This window comes from Thermobia domestica, chromosome 13 (assembly GCF_964235325.1).
Source record: "Thermobia domestica chromosome 13, izTheDome1.hap1.1, whole genome shotgun sequence".
In the NCBI taxonomy this organism is placed as follows: Eukaryota; Metazoa; Arthropoda; class Insecta; order Zygentoma; family Lepismatidae; genus Thermobia; species Thermobia domestica.
In genome coordinates this window covers 108,881,609-108,904,187 of record NC_137466.1, presented here as the reverse complement: position 1 = coordinate 108,904,187, position 22,579 = coordinate 108,881,609, and the positions used below count along the sequence as shown (strand labels likewise).

The 22,579-nt window shown below is 34.5% G+C and overlaps 1 protein-coding gene across 1 annotated transcript in view; it reads left to right on the top strand.

Moving 5' to 3' along the window:
- Positions 1-6,348: 6,348 nt before the first annotated feature.
- Positions 6,349-22,579, top strand: part of LOC145668418 (uncharacterized) — a 268,390-nt gene continuing 252,159 nt past the window's right edge. The window contains exon 1 of the mRNA XM_081736231.1: positions 6,349-7,104. Coding sequence (XP_081592357.1) covers positions 7,056-7,104 — 49 coding nt within the window. The 5' untranslated portion in view covers positions 6,349-7,055. The remainder of the gene's footprint in view (positions 7,105-22,579) is intronic.

The following is a 22,579-nucleotide window of genomic DNA, read 5'->3' as shown; positions in this document are numbered from 1 at the left end:
ATAAATAAATAAAAACTCAAGTTTCGAAACGCTGATGCTTAGGGAATGTGACTCATTGTGAGTGCCAGGAAGACGCTACTAGATTCGGAAAGCCGATAAAGTGGTCAACTTTTGCATCTGATGGAGTAAGATAAAAAATATCATAGTACAAATGAAATGAACTTAAATCTTTAATTTTTACGTCGTACGCTTATGTCGGCTAGGCTAAAGAAGACGGTGATGATGAGAAATGAAGGAAATGATTTAACGAAGAAAATAAGAGGAAACGGAAGAACCCCGAGAAAACCCACCCTACATAGTGTTTGTCCACCACAAAGCTCACTTGCCTATATCATAGTACGTGAGACTGTTCAAGAAGTGAAGCTTATGAGTGGAATAACTACACAGATGTGTTTTACCACGATAAAGAAACTAAATCTTGTTCAAATCGTTAGATTTCGTCTCACTCCAACCCCACTACAAATACATGGATGCATAAAGCTGAGATCTCAGTAACATCATCTTCTAGAGAAGAAAATGTAATCTACAACTCCCAGCATAATAACTATTGCAATAATCACTGTTCAACAAATTTTGATCGAAAGTATGTAAATTCTTTGAAATTGCGATTTTTACATTCATTTAAGCATAATATGAAAGGAAATGATAATAGCAGAAGTTTATTAGCTCAGGTTGTGAAAAAAACGCCCTTGTACAACAGTAGCTGTATATATACAAATGTATTAATATTTATAGAACATTTAAGCAAAATCCTTGTAAAAACCTATATTTCACTTTTTTTAAAATCTATTTCACTGTGATGTGATAAGCTGGGGAGTTAAGAAGTACCCTAACCTATAGCTTTCTATACCCTTGTACTTCCTTTTTCAAAATTGCGCAAACACCAGTTTCACAGCGATACAGAAAATAAAGTAACCGGGGTCAAGTTAAACATTAACAATTCCGTAATAAAAATCAGTATTAACATCAAAACATGAAAAATATGTACAAATACCTTTTTGTGCAAGAACTACACTGCAATGTAGACAAAACTTTTAAGTGATTCCTTGTACAGGATTATGTTTATTTTATTTTGAGCGTCTTCGCTTGGCTTGCCTTTTGTAGGTTACATCTGGAGCATCCCTTGCAATAGTCCAACAGTAGTCGGCCAATATGTTAGAACTCCACTTTCCCTCATATCTCTTCTCCATGGCTGCAATATCTTGATGGAAACGCTCACCATGTTCGTCACATACTGCTCCACAATCTTCGGGAAAGAAGTATAGATGTGAATGAAGAAAGTGGAGTTTCAGAGACATATTGCAACCAAGACTTTCGTAGCACAATAACAACTTTGCTACCAGTTGTTTGTAATTTGTTGCTCGGTGTCTTTCCAAGAACTGTGAACAAACACTCTTCAAGCTTTCCCACGCAGCTTTTTCCTCACCTTGGAGAATTTCGTCGAACTTGTGATCTTTGAATAGTTGCCTAATCTGTGGCCCTATGAAAACACCCTCTTTAACTTTGGCATCACTTAATCGAGGGAATTGTCCTCTTAGGTACTTATAGGCCTCATCCTCTTGGTTCATGCTCTTAACAAAACTTTTCATAAGACCTAATTTAATATGTAGAGGGGGAAGCAAAATTCGGTTACAATCTACCAGTGGTTCATGCTGCACATTTTTCACTCCCGGCTGAAGAGTTTCTCTGGTACTCCAATCACTTTTGCGGTAATGAGATCCACGATCTCTACTGTCCCATTCACATATAAAGCAACAATACTTTGTATACCCTAACTGCATACCTAGCAACAGTGCTATTACTTTAAGGTCACCACAAATGAGCCACTGAAAATCGTAATATTTAATGGCTTGAAGTAAACGTTTCAAGTTTTCATAAGATTCCTTCATATGAACTGCATAACCTACAGGAATTGAAGGAAATTCATTTCCAATATGTAAAAGCACTGCCTTTAAACTCACCTTGGACGAATCTATAAAGAGCCTCTACTCCGTAGGTTCGTAATTAATTTTAAGTGCCCTCATAAGACCATTTACATCTGTACATGCCACAAGTGTGTCTTCCATAGTAAAAAATGAAGTGAACATCATCTCCCTATTCCGATACACTGAAATATTTACTTTTTCCTGCAATAAATTCCATTGCTTTACGCTTGACGCTAAAATTTCGGCTTTGCTTTTCGAGAGGTCCAAGTCTCTGACTAGATCACTTAGTTCCTCTTGAGTAAGTCTATATGGTTCACATGGAGGTTCTTCTACAACATACGTAGGGTCCTTCGAAGTACTTGATTCAGGAGCTTCAACTTCTTGATCATCATCAGAAAAAAGATCGTATTTTTTAGGTGGGTCAGGAACAGGTAGTCCTTCTCCATGTGGAACAGGGCGCATTGCAGAAGGAATGTTAGGATAGATCAAGGCTCGCTTCTTCTTCGTGGAAATTCCCTTCTTGACGGAAGGAACCATACAAAAATAACAGTCTCTGATGTGGTCGCTTGGCTCCCTCCAAATCATGGGCACTGCAAAAGGCATTGAGCGCCCCTTCTCATTAATCCAATTTTTTAGGTTGCTGGCACAAGTGTTACACACAATGTGGGGTGCCCAAGATTTACCTTGGTCTCCAATTTTACAACCAAAGTAATATTGATAGGCTTTTCTTATTAGTGGTGTTATAGTCTGCTTTTGTGAGGAAAATGTCACTTCCTCACACACGTAGCAGAAGCTATCCGCACTGTTTACACAATTTCGCGGCATTTTTGTTTATTGAAATCCTCAAAATGTCACTTGAAATAGTTCCGACAACTATTTAAAAATATACATTCGAAATACCAGTATTTTTGCGTACTTGTAGTTGTATTTTTATGTCCTGCACTACACAAACGTCACACCCAAAACTAAGTCTGTCTTTTCTAACAATAGCAGAACACTACTGAGATAAGGAACACAATGAAACCAAGCGTTCCTATAGTTTCTCCAGTGTTGCCGGATCAGTGTAACATTTTACCCCAAACGAAGCGAATATATTTATTTTTAAAGTGTTATTATTAGACATGCCTGTAAAACGAAAAGTAGAGCTAATATTCGAAAATAACTTTCAAATTCGTGATCAGCATCACAAAATCAATAAGAATTAGCTGATTTTGTTGAATTTACATTTTCGTTGTTGAACAGTGTAATCAGTGGAATGTTTTTTTCTTGACTTAGTACTACAAAATCTTCCTGCAATATATGCTAAACTTTCAACTGCTATTGTCATTCGTTTTGATGCCTTTAGCAAGAGAAAAGTTGATGAAATTTTCTGACACTTACCATCACCCTTCAAACAAAGACTTAAAGAATTTACCGAGAGGAACAAACGTAAGATGCTCTACAAACTAATATGTAAATACGAGCAAGTAGATAGATTTTTCTAGAGTTCTAAAGAATGATAGCTTTAAAATGGGGCTTATTCACTTCTTGGCAAAATATTTTTAAAAAATGAGAACAGCCGTAAATTTTTAGGGATAGAACTCTTTATGATAGGTTAGAAGAAGAGTACATTTTTCAACGAAAAGATTTCTTTTTCCTCGTTTTTCAACTTTTCAGTATTCAACACTTTGTTACCTACTTTTCTTCTGTCTACATTTTTCAGTTGAATATCTATTTCGGCCAGCACAAGATCATGATCAGAGAAAATATCAGCTCCGGGAAGGATCTTCGAGTTCTTTAAGCTATTCCAGTACCTGTTCTGAATCATAACATAGTCTATCTGATATCTTCCGCAGTCTATTGGTGACTTCCATGTATATCTTCTTCTCTTGTGATGATTGAACCAAGTGTTCCCAATTAATACTGAATTCTGTCTACAAAAATTCAACAGTTCCTCTCCCCTTTCTTTTTTTTCGCCTAAACCATATATGCCTACGATACTACCTTCCTGTTTTTCTTGCACAACTGCATTGAAATCTCCCATTACACTTACGCATGCACTTCTTTTCTCGCTATCTATAATTTCTTCTATTTTCTCATAATTTTCCTCTACTTCTTCTGTTGCATGCGAAATCGTCAGTGCATATGTCTGTATCATCACTAGATCCTTCGTTTTCCCTTTATGTCTTAGCATCATAACTCTATCATCAATAAATCGTACTTTCACAACCTTCTCCTTTAAGCGCTTTCCAAGAATTTTTTCTATGCCATTATGACTGCCCTTTTCATTACCTGAGTAAAACATTCTCTATCCTTCATTGTTCTACGTCCCATTACCTTCCCATCTAACTTCACAAACCCGTACCAAATCTAGGTTATTTTCTTTCATTTCTCCTCTAAGATTTTCTAATTTTCCTCGCTGTAACATAGTACTTACGTTCCATGTCTCTATCTTAAATCTTTTGCTCTACCCTGTCTTTCCTTCTCTGTCTGTCTTCACCCCATTATTACTTTTTCATCCAGTAATACTTCCCAAGCCATCCACCTCCCGGAGATCCGAATGGGGGAATATTTTACTTTCGGAACTATATTTTGACCTGCGAAAGACCATTGTACATATGTTCTCTTTTTACTGCCAGCAAACTATGGAAAATAGAGTGGTGGTTTCCCGTTGCCTTCCACCCCGCAGTATCTCAGCCGTTAAAGTCACTATGACCATGTCTGGGACTAATGTCCAAGTTGCCGTACCAATCACTATGATTTCCGCCAAATTGGCTGTTGGAGAACTTCTGCCTTCTCCCAGAATATGCTTCGTTTGACTACTCCATTTAGACCAATTCGGTACGGGTGACCCTTCTGGTAGTGAACTACCACCTACATAGCTCCAAAGTTCACTGTAGCACGCAATCCTCCCCATCCGACACATAAGTGTCTTCGTAAAAGTGGTGTTTATGGAGAGGTTACCGATTAAATTAAGAGTATACACAGAATTTCAAACTAAATTCTTACGTTTTTTATTAAAGTAGATACTTAATTTATTCTTGTATGAATATCTATTTAAAGAACATAATTTCCAAATGTGATCATGAACCATACCTTTCATGGTTTCATGGTTTCATACAGGTATCATGAACTTCATTTATTTTTTTTCTAAAGCCTTATTCGTTTCTTACTTAACACTTTTCCATGTATTTTTAAAAATTATTTTCATATACGATATCCTAAGACGTGTCGTCTTAGGTAGCTTTAGCTGTTCCCTTCTTTCAGAATGCTTCCTATTTCTTTGTCGTATTGATGGCATTTTATTACTACATACATAGTGCAATTTTCGATTTGTTCCATGTATTTAGATATTAAATTTTGGTAAAATTTGGGGGCGAGAGAAGGCCTTTTGTCTTATTCGTTACTATAATGATCAGCAACAATGTACAAAGTCAATACTACAAACTTAGTCATACATATATCTTATGACATACATTTTTGCAGAATTGTTGGCTTATGGTACCCCCTGTGATTGGTTATGAGAAGCAATTCAATTTTATAATTCTGTTTATTTAATTACGGGGTTCTAGAGACAGCTGTAAAGTAAATTTAGTTTGTAAACATTTCACAGTGAATCAAGGGTAGGAAACTTTGGATAAAAAGCAAGTTATGACCCATATTTAGTTAACACCTCAGCAGAAACAAAGGAGAAACCATAAAACATTACCAATCTGGATGATTAACCTTAACGTTCGAATCTTGGACCTCCTAATTGCTAAATGAGAACTCTTACCATATACATTCTTTTAAAGCGGGGCTTTATATCTAAAAATCGAAGGAGTTTACAAGGTTATGTTATCTGTATGGAATTAGTGTTACAGATTACAGAATCATTAGGTAAAATTGGTGAATCCAGCTTCTGTACGGGCGAAAATGAGGTTTACCTACGTTTGGAAATTCAAATGCTTTATTTCGAACAAAATGCATGCTCCTGATCACTTCCTCAGGGAATTTGTTGAAATTTATTACTGTAAAAAAAAAAATTGACTACTCAATAAATAGCAGTTTAAGATTATACAGACATCAATTGAAAAGAAATCTGATAAACTACCCCTGAGATTTGACAAATCAAATTCAAGAAATAATTTCACATCGATCTTTCACGAAATAAGAAAACACAAATCATTTTAACGTTCTGAATAGGAAGAAAGAAATGACATTTATTGACTGGGGTGTATAGCATGAGGGGAAAACAGAACAAAATACCAAGTATTTAGGAAAAACCTAAAATATCTTCTGTTAAAGTGGTGGGCGCGGTCGCGAAAACTAGGGGATACGATGCGATTGTGTGTGTGTAGTGGTACGAGTTGTAGTTTGTCTGTGTATGTGCGAAGAGTGAATATATGCGCGCGCACAGAAACCAGAGAAAAAGCGCGAGAGAGAAAAAGAGAAAACTCTAGCAAGCAGACGCTGTTAAGTTTCGGAGGCCTGATTGCTGTCCATACGTTCAGAGCCAGTTAACGCGACAAGGAGGTACGAATCTCCTGCGATATCGGCAATCCCGCCAAACTAAATCCGATCTCGGCATTTATTAAAGAGGGAAGAGAGGGAAAAAGAAAGAAAGAAAAAGATAACGAAATGTTAAAGCAATAAAAGAATAGCGGCATCATGTGACAACTATTAATTATAATTAAACCTTAGTCAGACTCCCAGTTTAACCTTGAGGGCAATTTAATATAGGACAAAGACCAAATGATATGTATTCACTATGTTCCATAGACTTTAAAGCGAACTTTATCATTTCGGAGCTTCTTGGACTTATCTCGGGTTGAAAAGAGAAAGGAAAACATACAAAATATTAACAATACATTTGTGAGTGTATATTTAGTGTAAGAAGTTTAAGAAAAAAGAACAAAAACGTGTTTTTATTGAGTGCAAAGACGTATGTGTTGTTTTCCGATATATTTTCAGAGTGACCTCTATCAGTGATATCTTTTTAATATATCATCCCTTCAAATGCGCAAATAGAACCTTTTATATAGAAAAAATATCATAGAAAATGATTCCGTGTGACTGAAAATTAAAACAAATAATAATAATATAAACATAATATACAAACTTTTTTTGTAAATGTATTTGAGGAATGGAGTTTAGAATAGTAAACAAAAGATGTCGTTTGTGTGGAAAATACTAAGTCTTTTTCTCTGCCACATTCCAGGTAAGAATACCTGATTACTTTTCTATAATATACTTTGAATTAAGCTTAAGGAATGATACATATATATAGATATACAATATGCAATATTAATTATTTTGTTCCGAATAAAATGCATTAAAACAACACGAAAACATTCCCTAAAAGGATATTCTCACTAACTATGGCGTTTCTTTAAGAGATGGCTTAAACTTTCCCAAATTTAATATCACATGAAGATAAATTTAAGTTTGTCGGTTCTAGTAAGTTAATATTATATATTAATATTTCATCCTAATAGCAAGAAATAAGAAACTAATGTTAAATTTCAAGATTAAAATTCAGAATAATGCCTGAGGATTTTAATTTTTACTATGCTTATACATCCTTGCGTTTAGTTATCCTTATGAAGTTATAAAATAATATTTATAAAACAGTATACAAAACATATATATATACTATTTTATAAACAAATATATAAACTCTAAATTCGTAACTAAATTATTAAATAATGCTAATACATCTTTGAACTCACTCAGTAAATATGGCTCATTGATTGACTGCATAGCCTACTTCAATCCTCGATTATCATAATATTTGAGCGCAATATAATCAGGTAAGGCTATGGTCCGCCAGATATCTTTTATTGGGATAATATGTGAATAGCTCTCATTAGTGGCTTTCTGACTCAGATGTCACTAGTTTTTAATCGAAGTAGCTTCCAAACTACTTTACAATGTTGGATCAACCTAATAATTTTGTTAGGAATAGAAACCTGAAAACAATGATATTAATCAATGTACTAAAGAAGAACATTAATAGAAAAACGTGAAAATTAACTTTGTTTTAATGAATTTCAATTTTTAAAACTGTCAGCATGATCGTAGAGTTTTGCTGAAACTAAACTTGACCACCCAACTGGCTTTCGCATCGTACGTACTACATTTTAATAGGTTTTAGTAGTTTAATCTTTTAATAAAGATCTTATTGAAATAAAATAAAAATGATAGAATTTGTCCGATTGAATTCGTTCGATATAACAAATGCAGAACTTTTATAAGAAAACTAGGTATCTAGGATATTTCTAAAGAAGGCTGTACATAATCTGAACAAGGTTTGATCAACTACATTATTCAAAAAAATGGGATTTACTCCTATGATTAACTATGGTTTGCAATGCAATAGTCTATGCACTTACCGCCATATACAGGTACCAGAGAAGTCCCCTAGTCATTTCTGGTAAGGAGCACTTGAATTTAAATGAAGTGTTTATAATATCAAGAATGACACCTTAAGTCAAAGAATTCACAATAGTTTGACATGACTGTCCTCCATGCCTTAGCAGAGTTGCAATCTCTCTGCAGTGCACTTGAATACACGTAATAACATTGCTCGGGTAACTGTACGCACTGATGCAGAAATACATTCACACAGGTGTTCAAAATTCCTAATATTCATCTTGTACACCTGACTCTTGATGTGACCTCATGCAAAGAATTCCAAGGGCGTTTGATCAGGCAACTGTGCTGCCCAAAGCTTCGTGAGCCTCGTCTAATCCAGCATCCTGGAAATGTCTCGTTGAACAAATCACGCATAATGTGAGCAAAGAGTGGCGTGACCCCGTCTTGTTGAAACACCACCGAATCCAGAATGTTGTCGGCAAACAATTGGGCTGCAATAATTGCTGAAGCATGTCCATGCACGATGTTGCCGTGATTGTTGCTTCGGCAGAAAAGAATTCACCATAAATGCGTTGTTGGGTTATGGCTAACAACACGTTCACTCGAGTGTTACATTCTAATTCCATGACGATGTTTAGTTGATTGTAACCTATTTCTTTGTAAAATTTGAAATATTATTTTTGGATATTTTATTATCCTTTATTTATTTGTAATGTATTATAACTATTTATTTGAAGTAGAAATACAACACTTACACATTTTGTGTGTGGCTTCGCATACATTCTTCACACTTACATTTCAGAGATAAATCAATTTAATATACGTAATTCAGGAATATTCATTCGTTTTCTAATGCTTGAAAAAATAAAACGTACAAATACATAATGTATTATTAAATTCCGAAATCCGACAGTGCATTAAGAAAGGGTTTTATTATTTCTTTCTTCATAATAATTTGCTGTAGATGTGAATGTCTCACAGGAAACCTATTGTCGCGGTCTGTCGCCCTAGAAAAAATGAGTCAGTTTTTGTCCCTTCTGACTCTTTTTTTTCTTCCATTCACTTCGCGATCAACATATACGTTACAGTCTACCTCCATCCAATTTCCTCTTTTCCTGGTCTCCTGAAGGACAGAAAAGGAAAGAGTTCACTGTCACAAAAATGTGTTATTATATTATACGTAAGGTCAGGCGTTCTGTAGCAGCAGTGCACGTTTAAATAAACTAAGCCAGAACGCGTGAGCAGAGGGTAATATCAAACATTTTTGTGACTCACGCTATGTTGCCATATATTTCATGAACATTAATGAGGGTTATAGGCTTTATATTAAAATAACTAAAGATTGTGTTGGGTCGTTCCTCGTTCATAAACAGGAATAAATGTTCATAATTCCCGTTAACTTTTAAATATTTTCTTCGTATTAATTTAAAAAGCATGTGACTTGATGAATACATTACAGAGCCGCCCTTGATTCACCACAAACTCACATGACCTGAAATCGAATCAGAGACTCTTCTCACTAGAAGTGAACACTCTACCACTGAGTCACCATGCCCCTCGGAAATTACAAATATGTAAACTTGAACAAGTGTCTTATGTCATCAGATACTTACGTATAATAACTTGAATATTTAAAACAATCTAGAAACAAAGAAATTAATTCAATACTTTAACAATATCTGATAAGAAATGTGATTGATATTAAAAGGTGTTTACTAGACTGTTCAGAAGAGAGCAACACGTTTTTTTTTGGGGGGGGGGAAGCTACGCCCTTTCTTCAGAATGAATGTTATATTATTGAATGTAATCAGTCGCTCATCTCCTTTAAGGTCGAAGAAATTAAAACAAAGAATATCAAAGTGTATTATTACTATTATTATGAGGTGATTTTTAGTTTAGCGTCCCGTTCAGCAGCGAGGCTATATGAGACGTGGACCTACTGATTAACGTGGAATCCGAACCACATGAGCTCCCGCCGGGAATCGAACCCGGGTCTCCCACGCCAAAGGTATTATTATTATTATATATTATTATTATTATTATTATTATTATTATTATTATTGTTATTATTGTTATTATTATTATTGTTATTATTATTATTATTATTTAACATCGCTAGCTTAGAAACTAGCCAGCTGCTAGGCAGGCAACTACATATATCTCATAGCCTTGCTCAGTGTATTGTTGTATTTAGGTTGACAATATTAAAACGAGGCCTGATAGAAAATAGATATACATGTATATACAAGAGACATAAGTGTGCTTTAGAGAGATACCTTTCCATGGCCACTAATTAGTTCAAAACGAAAGAACCACGAAGAGCCTCGCCGAGGATCGAATCCTAGTCCCCCGTGACAAAGAAGCATACCCTAACTTCTTTTTTTTTAAGTTTAAACGTGGAATGGAAGAAGTGGAAGAAAATAAATGAAATTCGAGAAAACCCAGATACAGACCCATCTCGCGGAAGCTAGGATTGAAACAGGGGCACTAGGCACCATAGGTGAATGGTCTATCACTGAGTCACAAAATTCTAACTAACTAGCTAAGAAAGTACTCTCTAATGACGAATGATACAGGTATTGAGATTTATAGGATCAATATTCTGTGGATAGTTAAGATGTTCGAAAACTTTACATAGTAAATCATGACAATAGAAAAATAATTGCTCTATCATGGCGTATTACATTAAAAAGGTGGTTTTCCTATTCCAGCTGAAGAACTATTGCTTTATACACAATCATTCTTATTTGATTGTAAATGAGAAATATTGAATATCAAGTAAATATGGATTTTCATATTACTTCATACTCGCCACTACTGGTGACAAGAGTCCCGTAGGCCACGTAATGGAAAGTTGTATTCTCTGAGAACAATCTATATGATAAGTAAATTTGAAATTACTTTCAGGACTCCATTTCCAGTTCAGCCTCAATAGAGCGAAACTTCAAATCTCTTATCACCTTAACTGATGCAAATGTGTATATAGTATTCTCATCGTAATGAGAAATAGAATGATAGGAAGGATACATAAGCTACAAGCAAGTTCGATTATGGCATCAGCATGATGTAATTTAGAACATCTAAAGAGACATATTTTATTATTATAATATATATACAAATTACAAAGTGTACAATTCGAGATATTATAGAGACCATTTCACTTTCTTCACTTGATATTAAATGAAGAAATACTAATATTGACGGTAGAAGATAGTAACGTTGGTACGACTTATGTTTAGGAAAAGGAGTTGACAAGAAAACTTTACCGTTTAATAAGTATGAAATGTATACTATTATCTCTTATAATTGAAGAGAGAATCGCACCACTGAGTACGTTTTTTAAAGAAAAACAAACATCTGTTTCATGTTTTTTTTTTTTTTTAAAAAAAACATTTACTTTAAAAGTACTTTTATTCTAACTAGGACATTGTGAAATATTCTTCTGAATTCTCATATGAGGCGCCTATTATCAAAAGTCCACCAAATCCATTTTTTTTTGCCGAAATTGAGTTATATAATGTTTGTTATGTTTGATCTAAAGAAATTCCATGGAAACAGAATTTTGTTTAAAAGCTTAATATTTCATAATAGAAAAACTAGTTCAAATATGGGACTTTGTACCCCTGTATATGGAGCTTCACTGCACGTTTTGCGAGATTACTCGAAACTAAGCGAAATGAATGTGTCGGATTTTGATACTAGGCGTCTCATATGTGTTGGTACACAGTCATGTTAATAGAAAGCTTGAGTATACATCCCGGTTTCTATGTTCCAACCTTTAGTATGATTACAGCAAATAGACAACGAGAACTATTCTTCGTTCATTTCAACCCTTTATTGCAAGTCTATGCGCTAACACACAGCATTTATGAGTACAAGTATAGAAGTATTGAAGGATAGGTTGATTGTTTATAAGTAAGATCTGTGCCAATGTTAGGATAAATTAAACAACAGTAGATAGGATCTACTACTTCATAGGTATATTTTTCATATTCTATACAAAACCAATTTTGTTCAGCATGAGATTGACTACAAACATACGTTTTAGCTCCACAAATATTCGTTTTCCTCCAAACCTACGAATCAAAATTTAGTTCAATATGATCTATCGACATATATCTTTGAGCAACATTTTAATTCAACAGAAATTAAAATTTAAGTGTTAATGATAGTTTTGGATTACCTCATTAAGCGAATTATGTATTGCCATCTTGCTAGAGACAAAATGAAGAGATCGATGATGAAATACTTCAGTATGAGATTAACTTTAATCGGTAGATGGCGTGGTTGTTGTATAGCATCAATATTTAGGTTTATAAAAACATTTTTTTTTCGATTTCCTCTGAAACTATGCATAATTTCTTTTAACTCTTAGGTATGATGTAATAAATAAACTCCATGTTTCTGGATAATCACAATAACATTTAAAACACATTTCTGACCAGAACAAAATGAATTATTTAATAACTATACGATTTTTGTTACAGTTTCAATGGAAGAAATTATTAGAAGCGATAGAAAATAATGCATAAAGTCTATTAGTGCATTTTGAATATTTCCAAATTACTGTTATTTTATTTTATATAAAGATAATTAGAATTGTAAAATTGCATTGACAAATTAACATAGTACGATTTTTGTTACAGTTTCAAGATTAATGTATAGTTATGAAATAATTCATTTTGTTCTGGTCAGAAATGTGTTTTAGGTATGATGTCTATGAACTGATATATGCCTCAGCTTTGTACAGTTTTTTCTCACTAAACATTATTTTAAAAAAATACTTTTGGTTTCGGTACTTAAAAGTTATCTAATTAATTATGAATATGACTTATTGACAGTGTATTGTGCTCTATGAGTCAGAAACATGCACATTACGCAAAGGCGATAAAAGACAACTGGAACTTTTGAAATGTAGATGTGGAGAAGAATGGAGAGAATCAGCTGGGTCAAGAGGAAAACGAATAAGAGGATGTTGGTGAGAAAAGAACAATTTTATATATTAATAAGAAGAGGAAGAAAAACTGATTGGGGCTTTAGCTAAGAAGGAACTGTATCATAAGGACGTCCTAGAGGGGTAGGGCGAAGGAGACTACAAGTAATGGAAGATATTAAAGCTAAGAAATTGTAGGTGAAGAAGAAGAGGTTACCGGAAGACCGTGGAGCATGGAAGCTTCTCATTTGCAGCAAATGACCTGTCAATAATGGCAGAATACCTGTGATGATGATAATGATGATATATTGAATATTTGCATACAATTTGAAGAAAGTATGCAGTTATGATTGTCTTTAATTCGATTGTAGTGGCAATAGAGATATCTGTAAATTGTATCTACTAAAATCACTAAGGTATATCTTTAGGTTTACTGACATATTCACGTTCTTGTTCAGGTGTGAGGCTGTATAGAATAAAAAACTTCGTTTAAAGAAGAATCTATACTACTGTAAAATCATTTGATGTTCTCGTACCGCAAATCAAACTTAACAATATCATTAGAGAATTGTTAGTTCGAAAAGGGAAGAAAAATGCAGCTTATTTCATGGTTCCTGAATTGATATTAGATTTGCACCTGTCGTGGATTTGGTATAAGGTAAAATCAGATTATTCCTCTTATTTCCCATATATTATCATAGCAATGTTATAAGAAACAGTTCTAATTATAGCAACTGTAATTAATTTGCTAATACCAACACTGAACTATTTAACCAGTTGCGGTGTTTCCACAGTAAAGCAAACCCGGCAGTCATTGGAATAAAATAGCATTTCCTTGAGGTAAGCCCCAATACTAGTAATTAGGTAAATACACATTCTTTCTACAATAAAACCTTATTTCATGTAGTTATCCACATTAAGGGAACCATATATCTTATTTATATAATGTGAGTTACTAAATTAGAACTTGGATTTTTTAAAAATATTTACATCATTAACAGAACATTGCGTAGAAAAATCTCCAATATTAGTAAGAGCTGACGATAAAAGATGTCCAAGCTCCAACTATACTCATCGATAAATCTCAGAAAAAATAATGAAAGGCGATTACTTGTAGATCTAAGAATTGTTGTTGTACGAAAACGACCTCTCCCACTAACATGAAACCGGTACTGAAATATAAAGTAATCATTTTCAGCTCCTGGCAGCATAGGCACACGGAGGATTATAGCTTTACCCCAGATGTATGTGTGTGCATGTGTGTGTATGTGTGTGTGTGTACTCATGCACGAGGGATGATCAAAATGTTACAAAACATATTATGGCTTATATGAGAGACTACCTGATAACAGAAGACACTCAACACTAGTCCTCTACGTAATCATCTTCCTAATTCAAGCACTTGTCACAATGATAAATGAGTTTTTTTCTTATACCAGTTCCACAGAAATTTATATTAAGTTCTCGTAGCCACCATGAAGCATCGATTTTGAGATTATCACACGTTAGGTAATAGCGGCCGCCATGTTCTGCTTTAGAGCAGAAAAAATGTTAGTCATTGGGTGTTAGGTCAGGGCTGTAGGGGGTGCTAAAATCGTTCCTAGCATTAACACTGAATACACTCAATAGTTTTCGTGCTGAATGAGAGCTCGCATAATCATTCAGAAAAAACACACCACAGAGGAAGAGACCAAACGTTTTCATCTCAAGGTATCCAACAACTTCAGAAGTGTTCTGTAATATCTTTCACGGTTTCTCCCTATTCCAAATAATCGATCAGTAGCACATCTAATACGTCGCAGAGTACAGTGTACAAAATTTTCTTCGACGAAGCAAAGACATTGAAATCCTTTTTCTGTTAAGAAGATTAATGCTTCCATTCCAGGGATGCCTACTTTCTTGATGGCGTGAGCATATGAACTATTGTTACATCGGCTGCTACAACGTCCTTGGTATCTGCTGATGGATCATTATAAACGTCTGCACATTTGCACAAAGCTGTCCCTTTTATTCGCATTTTGAGATATTTCCCTTTGACCACGCCGAAAACCTGAGACGTAGAGTCACAACCTTGAAAGGCATGTGCAAACAGAAAATTTTAAATGTCGTTGACTCCCAAGCTACTTTGGATTGCTTGAACATGCCACTGATGTGAACTGCGCATTCCCTTTCTTATTCTGGGATGAAAAAAATATTACCGCAGCATGTGTGTGGTGACAAAGAGGAATCAGTACATCGGTATCATCAGCAACAACAATAACATCCTTCTCGCAAGCAACTTTCACCACAGTCTGGGAAATTAATAGAGCCACATCTTCTTTTGCATCCAGTTCCTTCTAGGTGAGAACTGAGCATGTGGATGAACCGTTATTTGTTCACTTTGTTTGGTAAGAAGTTGTTAAGGGATATTAGAACATCAGAGCTGCCATTCTTTCCATATCTTCTGGTGGGTTGCATCTTTTACAACAATTCTTGCAATAATCCTTCAACCTCAGGATATCCATCGAGAACAATTATTGCACTATCATAATGATGTTGAATGTGCACTGCATAATTCCTGCAGATGTTCAGAAACGAAAAGCCTTGAGTCCATTGTACATGATGTAACAGAGCATCTCCATTCAGAATGTAAATGCTGCTGACAGGTTTGGCTTGCTGTGTTTCTTTAGTAGCAATCCGCAAGACACCTACAAGAACTGATTTATTCGCCTGTCGCGGAAGGAGAATCGAACTAAAGAGTCTTGCTGGATAGCTGCACAGTTGGTGCTTTAAGAGCTCTTGTGTTGGTATTTTTTACTAGTTGCAACTACGGCGAGTTATTGAAACAAGAGACAGGGATCGATTTGTGCAACTTTGTTTTAGCTTTATAAGCTTTTTCATTGCCATTGTCACGACTTGTTCACTTCGTTTAAAAATGTAAGGTTGAATACGTTTACCAACGGCCTGTTCACCACGTTTAAAGGTGTAATATTGCACGTTTTTACCAATCATAGAACAAAGTATGCTTTCTCCTACTTTTTCAGCTCAATCAACATTTACATTCTCAGATGAACGCACATCTGATGTTATTCTGCGAAACGAGGAATCCGCTTGAAATGGGTGTCTGTCAGTTAGATATCCCAACAACTTGTCTGTGTCTTCAGCATTCCTTCGACTTCGGGCCTAAGAAGTTTCACTGTGTTGCTCGTTTGTGTTGTACTTCACCCTAGTGAACTCTTGCATGGCACAGTTAACTTCAACACATGGTGTCATTGACTGTACCCATAGACTTATTTGAGAGTCCATCATTCCCCTTCTTGTCAGGCCTCCGCTGGATTTTATGATTCTCATCCGGACTTGTTCGATGAAATGATCTGTTTGTAGTCCTGCCCAGTATTTTTCACAAAGTCTACAACGTAAAAACCTTTGTGAAACATGGAGTGTGCATAGGGTTTTGTGCTCTGCAAGTTTTTCATATCTTGCAAATGAATGTGGATGGTCTTTGCATAAAAGTTATGTCCTGAGGCATCAAGGAATGGAAGCACCTTTGTTAGTGATCTAATGTACAGATCTCAAGTCTCCCGTTCTTTCAGCAGTTATGAACTGTTTCAGAGTACTAGCCATTTGCATGTACTGTATGCACAGTCTAGACATTCTGCTTGATGCAGTCTTTGTTTCCTTCCATGTTTCCATCATCTCCCTTTCCAGCAAAAATAGGCATTGACCTCGATTGTAGGCACATCAACTTTATCCTGTGTTTGGCCTATTGTCTCATGTTCTTCAACAGCGATAGTCTCTCTTGTTGTTGACACAGATGTATCTTTGAACAATATATTTAGTTCAAAGTACTATTTACATGCACAGCTCGATATATACATACGCACACACTTTTCTACAAAAGTCCAGGCTTTACGTGAATAATATATCCGTCTTTAAATTTAACTAATAATTATATGAAATTGAGTAAAACCTTTCATGACTGAGATGAATATTTATAGCATGGCAGTCTCTATATTGTGACTTCAGCACAATAAATAAATTCTTTCAGTCATTCAATTGCTTCTGTATTTCAGTGTCCGAAAAAAAAAGCTTCTACAAATTTTCATCCATAAGATCTATAAATGAGGAAGTGACGTCACGAACCATAGTCGCAAGTATCAGCACAGGAAGTGCGCAAATAGATCTCCAATATAAGGGAACGTTTCATGCGAAATCGTGACTCACAGTTTTAGGTAAACTTCTGCAACGTATTTGATCTAACGTAAAATGCAACTCAGTCGTATTCGCTAGTGTTGCATTCCAGCGAATGTTTGATTTGCGTTTTAATAAAGCTAACAACAATCTAACATGGGATATGGTCCAGTTATATACTTTATTAATATTATTATTATTACTTTTCATTTATAAGAACAATTTAGTTAATTCCCCTTATTTGAGGAAGAATTTCTTTCATTTATTTAAAGAAAAAAATATGTAGCCTGAGATTGCGTACTTCAACGATATAAAACACAACACTTTCACTTTATAAAATTGTCTAGCTCGCTTAGGTTCTAAGACAACGAAACTATTTTGATATCATTGGAAAGAACACATTCTACTCTACAACATTTATTACAAATGAGTTTTTGGTATCTATAACGGTTTCATAGTTATATGGCAATTTCTATAGGTAACAAACCGAATATAATGAAATTTTGGGGAGAACAGCCGCCATATTTCAATATGACAGCATCATTGCAGGACTTTGCGAGCTTTTCTCACTTCTATGATCTATTACCAACAATTTGACACAAAAACGAAGTTCCTATCCTAACTTTGTAAGAAGATATACCTGATTTTTCAAAATAAGGTGTTCAGTTCCAATATCAAATATGGCGGCTCAAAATGGCGGAAAAATACAAGTCAGATTTTGCTACACTTTTCGCATATTGTTTAGAGTGCTTTTCTCTACCATAACATCGGAATAAGAGTTTCTGTTACAATTTGTTTCGGGTAAGGTACCGTTTTTTCATTACTTTGACTGGCCTATAGGTTTATCTTTATAAAATACTGTGAAATTAAATAATTAAAAATAATCAATAAATCGATTGCAGGACACCAATATCTACCCGTATTGAAACCAGGGTTCAGGGCAAATACATGGGGCGCACGATGGCTTAGTGGTATATCGCTTACTTCTGGTACGTGGGGTCCATGATTCAATCCCCGGCCAAGTACGTTTCTGCTGGACAACACCATGTCCATGAGGTTTTCTCGGGGATACTCCCGTTTCAACTCACTTTCTCATTCTACCAAATTTTCTATCATGCATTTGCCTTAATCATCCGTCTCCCTTAGCCTAAAGGACATAAATGTGGGAAGTTAAGCTGAAATGTTTCATTTCATTTTCATTTTAGGGTAAATGCAAGACGAGTATAATTATGTCTTCGTTTACACAAATCACAGATATTTACCCTCCAAATTAGTTTATATTTCTTTGACAAAAGGCAACAGTATATCGGAAATAATTTCGAAAGGAACAAAGATTTTTAAAAAAAGATGTTTACAATAACTTTACAGTATAACTATGATTTTCTACATGTGTGGGAGATCGTATTCAACTACGTTCAGACTTATTTGTATAGGGCATATTAGTGTAAATAAAAAGTGTAACAATGTTTATTTTTCCTTCCTTTCATTTTTCTGTCTCTTCCGAGTTGTTTATTGAAAATAATATGCGTTTGTGTTTTATGTACTCTTTTTACATCCAAGTCTGAGGTTGACTTCGATAATGAAAATACAAACCCCTTTTTTGTTAAAAAAAATTAAACACAAAGAATGTGAATAAAATAGAAAAACTAATTTGTAACGTACACATTTCTTTTAGCAAACAACAACATATTACAAAAAAAAGTGTGTAGACACCAACAGGAAATTAACCGCACGCTGTAATATTTGTTATTAAACACTATTATTTGCTCAGGACATATTGTCTTTGGTAAATTACATTATGTTCATATGTTTTTTTTTTCGTCAGTTACTATTCTTTAAAAAATATTCTCACTAGTGCAGTTTCAACATTTATTTGTTGCTGCTTCTACTCTTTAGCCGAAACGGCATAATAAAAGAAATATAAAATTAATACCTTCATTTTATCAGTTGTATTTCCTGATTGTTCGAAATGAATGTCTGCAAAAGAGCAAATGCACTGACTGATGCATAGGAAGGTGTCAGAAACTAGAGATGCAAGGGCTCGGAAAAAAACCGGCTTTTTTGGAAAAAAACTCGGTTTTTTCTGCTTTGCTTTTTTGCTTGGGAAATTTTGGGCTTTATTCAAAATTCTGCTTTAAATCGATAAAGCAGACTTTGTTTCGCTTCTCTATAACACAGAAAGTCATTTAATTAGTGGTTGATGCCGATAATAATATAAAACCTCGAAAGTAAACCATGAATTTCGAAAAGATATTTTAAACAATTTTACTTCAACATTTTTACATTATGAATTCCAAAGGATTAACCAATGTATATAATAAACACATTTTAACCTCCTATATACAAAAGTAAGCAGAGTTGGCAAGAACCATGGTTGTTTCTGAAAATGCCAAAAACCCGTTTTGGGGGGGCAGTTTAAACCAGGCTTTTTTGGGGTTTAAACTAGTTTTTTTTATTTAGATATTTTGCTTTATGTATTTGTATTACATATTCACAGAAATAAGTTTGTTTCGCCTTGATGTTATTATTCAACAACGGGGTTATGCTGGAAGACGTCCCATAAGCTTAAAGAAGTCCGGTCAGTAAATTTCTTAAATTGAGAAACTCCCGCCCTAGCCATCGGGAAAATCCCGTCATTCTTTTAAATGTAAAACAATAACGGGAAAATCCTGTAAAATTTAATTTGCATGTAAAATTAATTATTATAATCAGTACGCTAAAACTGAGTGACACACAATCATAGTCAACGTCTTGCGAATAAAATCAGAAAAATAAACACACTGCTGAACAAGACTGCACTTATTTAATATAAAAACACATTTACACGTGACGTTTCGATCTTCTATCCAAGATCCTCATCAGACGTGAGTGTACGTCTGACGAGGATCTTGGATAGAAGATCGAAACGTCACGTGTAAATGTGTTTTTATATTAAATAAGTGCAGTCTTGTTCAGCAGTGTGTTTATTTTTCTAAAACTGAGGTATTAAATTACAAATTTAGTACGTAGGTATCATTGAAAGTAAAATCCAAAATATTGTTGGAAGCTAAGTAGGCAATCGATAAATTTTACCAATTTTAATCAATATATTTAAGCAACGTTCGCTTCTTTATAAAACAACAGGCATGCAGAAATATATAATTTGGTTTCGTTTTGTATGTTTAGGCTTAACATCCTTACATAATACCGAGGTTATCAAGGAGAAGACTTTCGCTTAAAGTAACATCCGAAAGAGTACTTGGTTTACACATGAAAGAAGGGTTGTGGTTCGACCGACAATTGAACATGGGACACCTTGATTAAAAGGTGAAAAGGAAATAAGACTAATGCAGATGGTTTGACATGTGAAACGTCACTATGAAGTTCACACGATTCGCATTTTTGTTCTTTTAATTTTTTTAGTTTAAACCAGTTATTTAAAAAAAAAAAACAGCTGGTGTAAACGAGCCAACCCTAAGAGTAAAAACTTCTTTCAAAAAATACACAAATAACTAGCAAAATTGTATGTAGTATTTTTACTTCAAAATATTCCATACCCTCTTTTTGAAACAAAATAAAATTAAAATAAAACATAAGAGAAATACTTAGATTTGTATGATACAATTAAAGGCTGCACATGGTTCTGTATATTCTTGAAATTCTACAGTCAAGTTTTTTATAACCACCATCAAGGGCGCCCATCAGGGGGGTTAAGGGGGCGCTTGCCCCCCCCTAGAGGAAAATGTACTTCACAATATTGAAAATCCAATAGGATTTTTACATTAGTTACAGCAAAATTTGAAACTATTTTTGAAACGTCGCTTATACTTCCCCTCCTTGGAAACCACAACATGGGCGCCCTTGATCACCATCACGGTTTACCCAGTCCTCAAGTTTTCTGAATTTTTAACAAGAGGGATTCAACATATCATTACGGTACAAAAAAAAAAAGACTACGGAATATATTTAAGTTAAGCTAAATACAACTGCACAACAAACGTGACTGAGTGGTTGGCTTTTGCGCTTCTATCGGGAAGTCCGGGATTCAACCCAGCATTCGACCATTCTGACAAAGCCTTCCTTCATTCCATCTGAGAATGTAGAAATAGTGAGTGTACTGGCCGACTAGGAGTGTAGGAGTTGGCCGACTTCCTTTCTTATTGTTTTTAAATCGTTATTATTACTAATTACCAGCAGTGACGGTTTTGCGAAGGTTCGGGGATCGGTCTTTCGGACTGAAGCCTGTTCTCCAAAGTTGTGGAATGTCTAAAACGAACGAAATATCTATTAGTTATGCCTTTACTCATAAATTTTAAGCTCCCGTCAAATAAAAATTACGAATGTTTAGAAAAACTAAACATCAGTAGTAAGAAAACCCCTCCCAAAACACTTTTTTAAATTCGCCACTGATTCTCAGTATAAAATGATCTTCAAGGTTGTATCCGGAAGATTATTGCTAAACATATAAACGAAACGAAATATTAGTTATGCCTGTACTCATAAACTTCAAGCACCTCCCAAATAAAATTAGGAGTTTTTAGAAAACGAAACAATCAGAGAAACCCCTCCCAAAGTACTTTTCTAAATCCGCTATTGATTATTTGTATAAATTGGTATTCAAGGTTGTATCTGGAAAATTATTGCTTAATCATTGCACAACTACAGTAAAACAGAAATGTGGAAATACGGTTTGACGGACATATTGAAAAACGTATGCTTTGACGGATATATAGAAAAACGTAAGTTTAACTTTCGTGCTAGAAGCTGGAGTACTAAGCTCTTAGAAATGAAACATGGATGGCAAACTAAAATGATCTAGAGAAGGAAAAAAATGTCGATAACTCAAAAGTTAAAATGAAGTTAAATAACCTGTAAAATTGCCCTCAAATACTACATTCTTCATGTTAGCTTTAATTCCTAAAATATGTGCTCCATCCATCTTGATGGTGAATTACAGAGCTAAATATGGCATTCAGGTCGTGGAAATCTTATCTAACTATAGAATATACTATAAAAAAGCTATTTAGATAGAAAAATCATGAAAATGAAAAAAAGCCAAAATTTCCAAAATTCTCGTTTTTTTTTTCAAAAAAGCCGGCTTTTTATGTGAAAAAAACCATCGATTCAAAAAAGCCGGCTTTTTTGCATAACTATCAGAAACTATTGAATTTAGTATTTTAATATTGTGATTCAATCATTTCCTGAAATCATTGACTGTGGGATAAGATATTTTGAG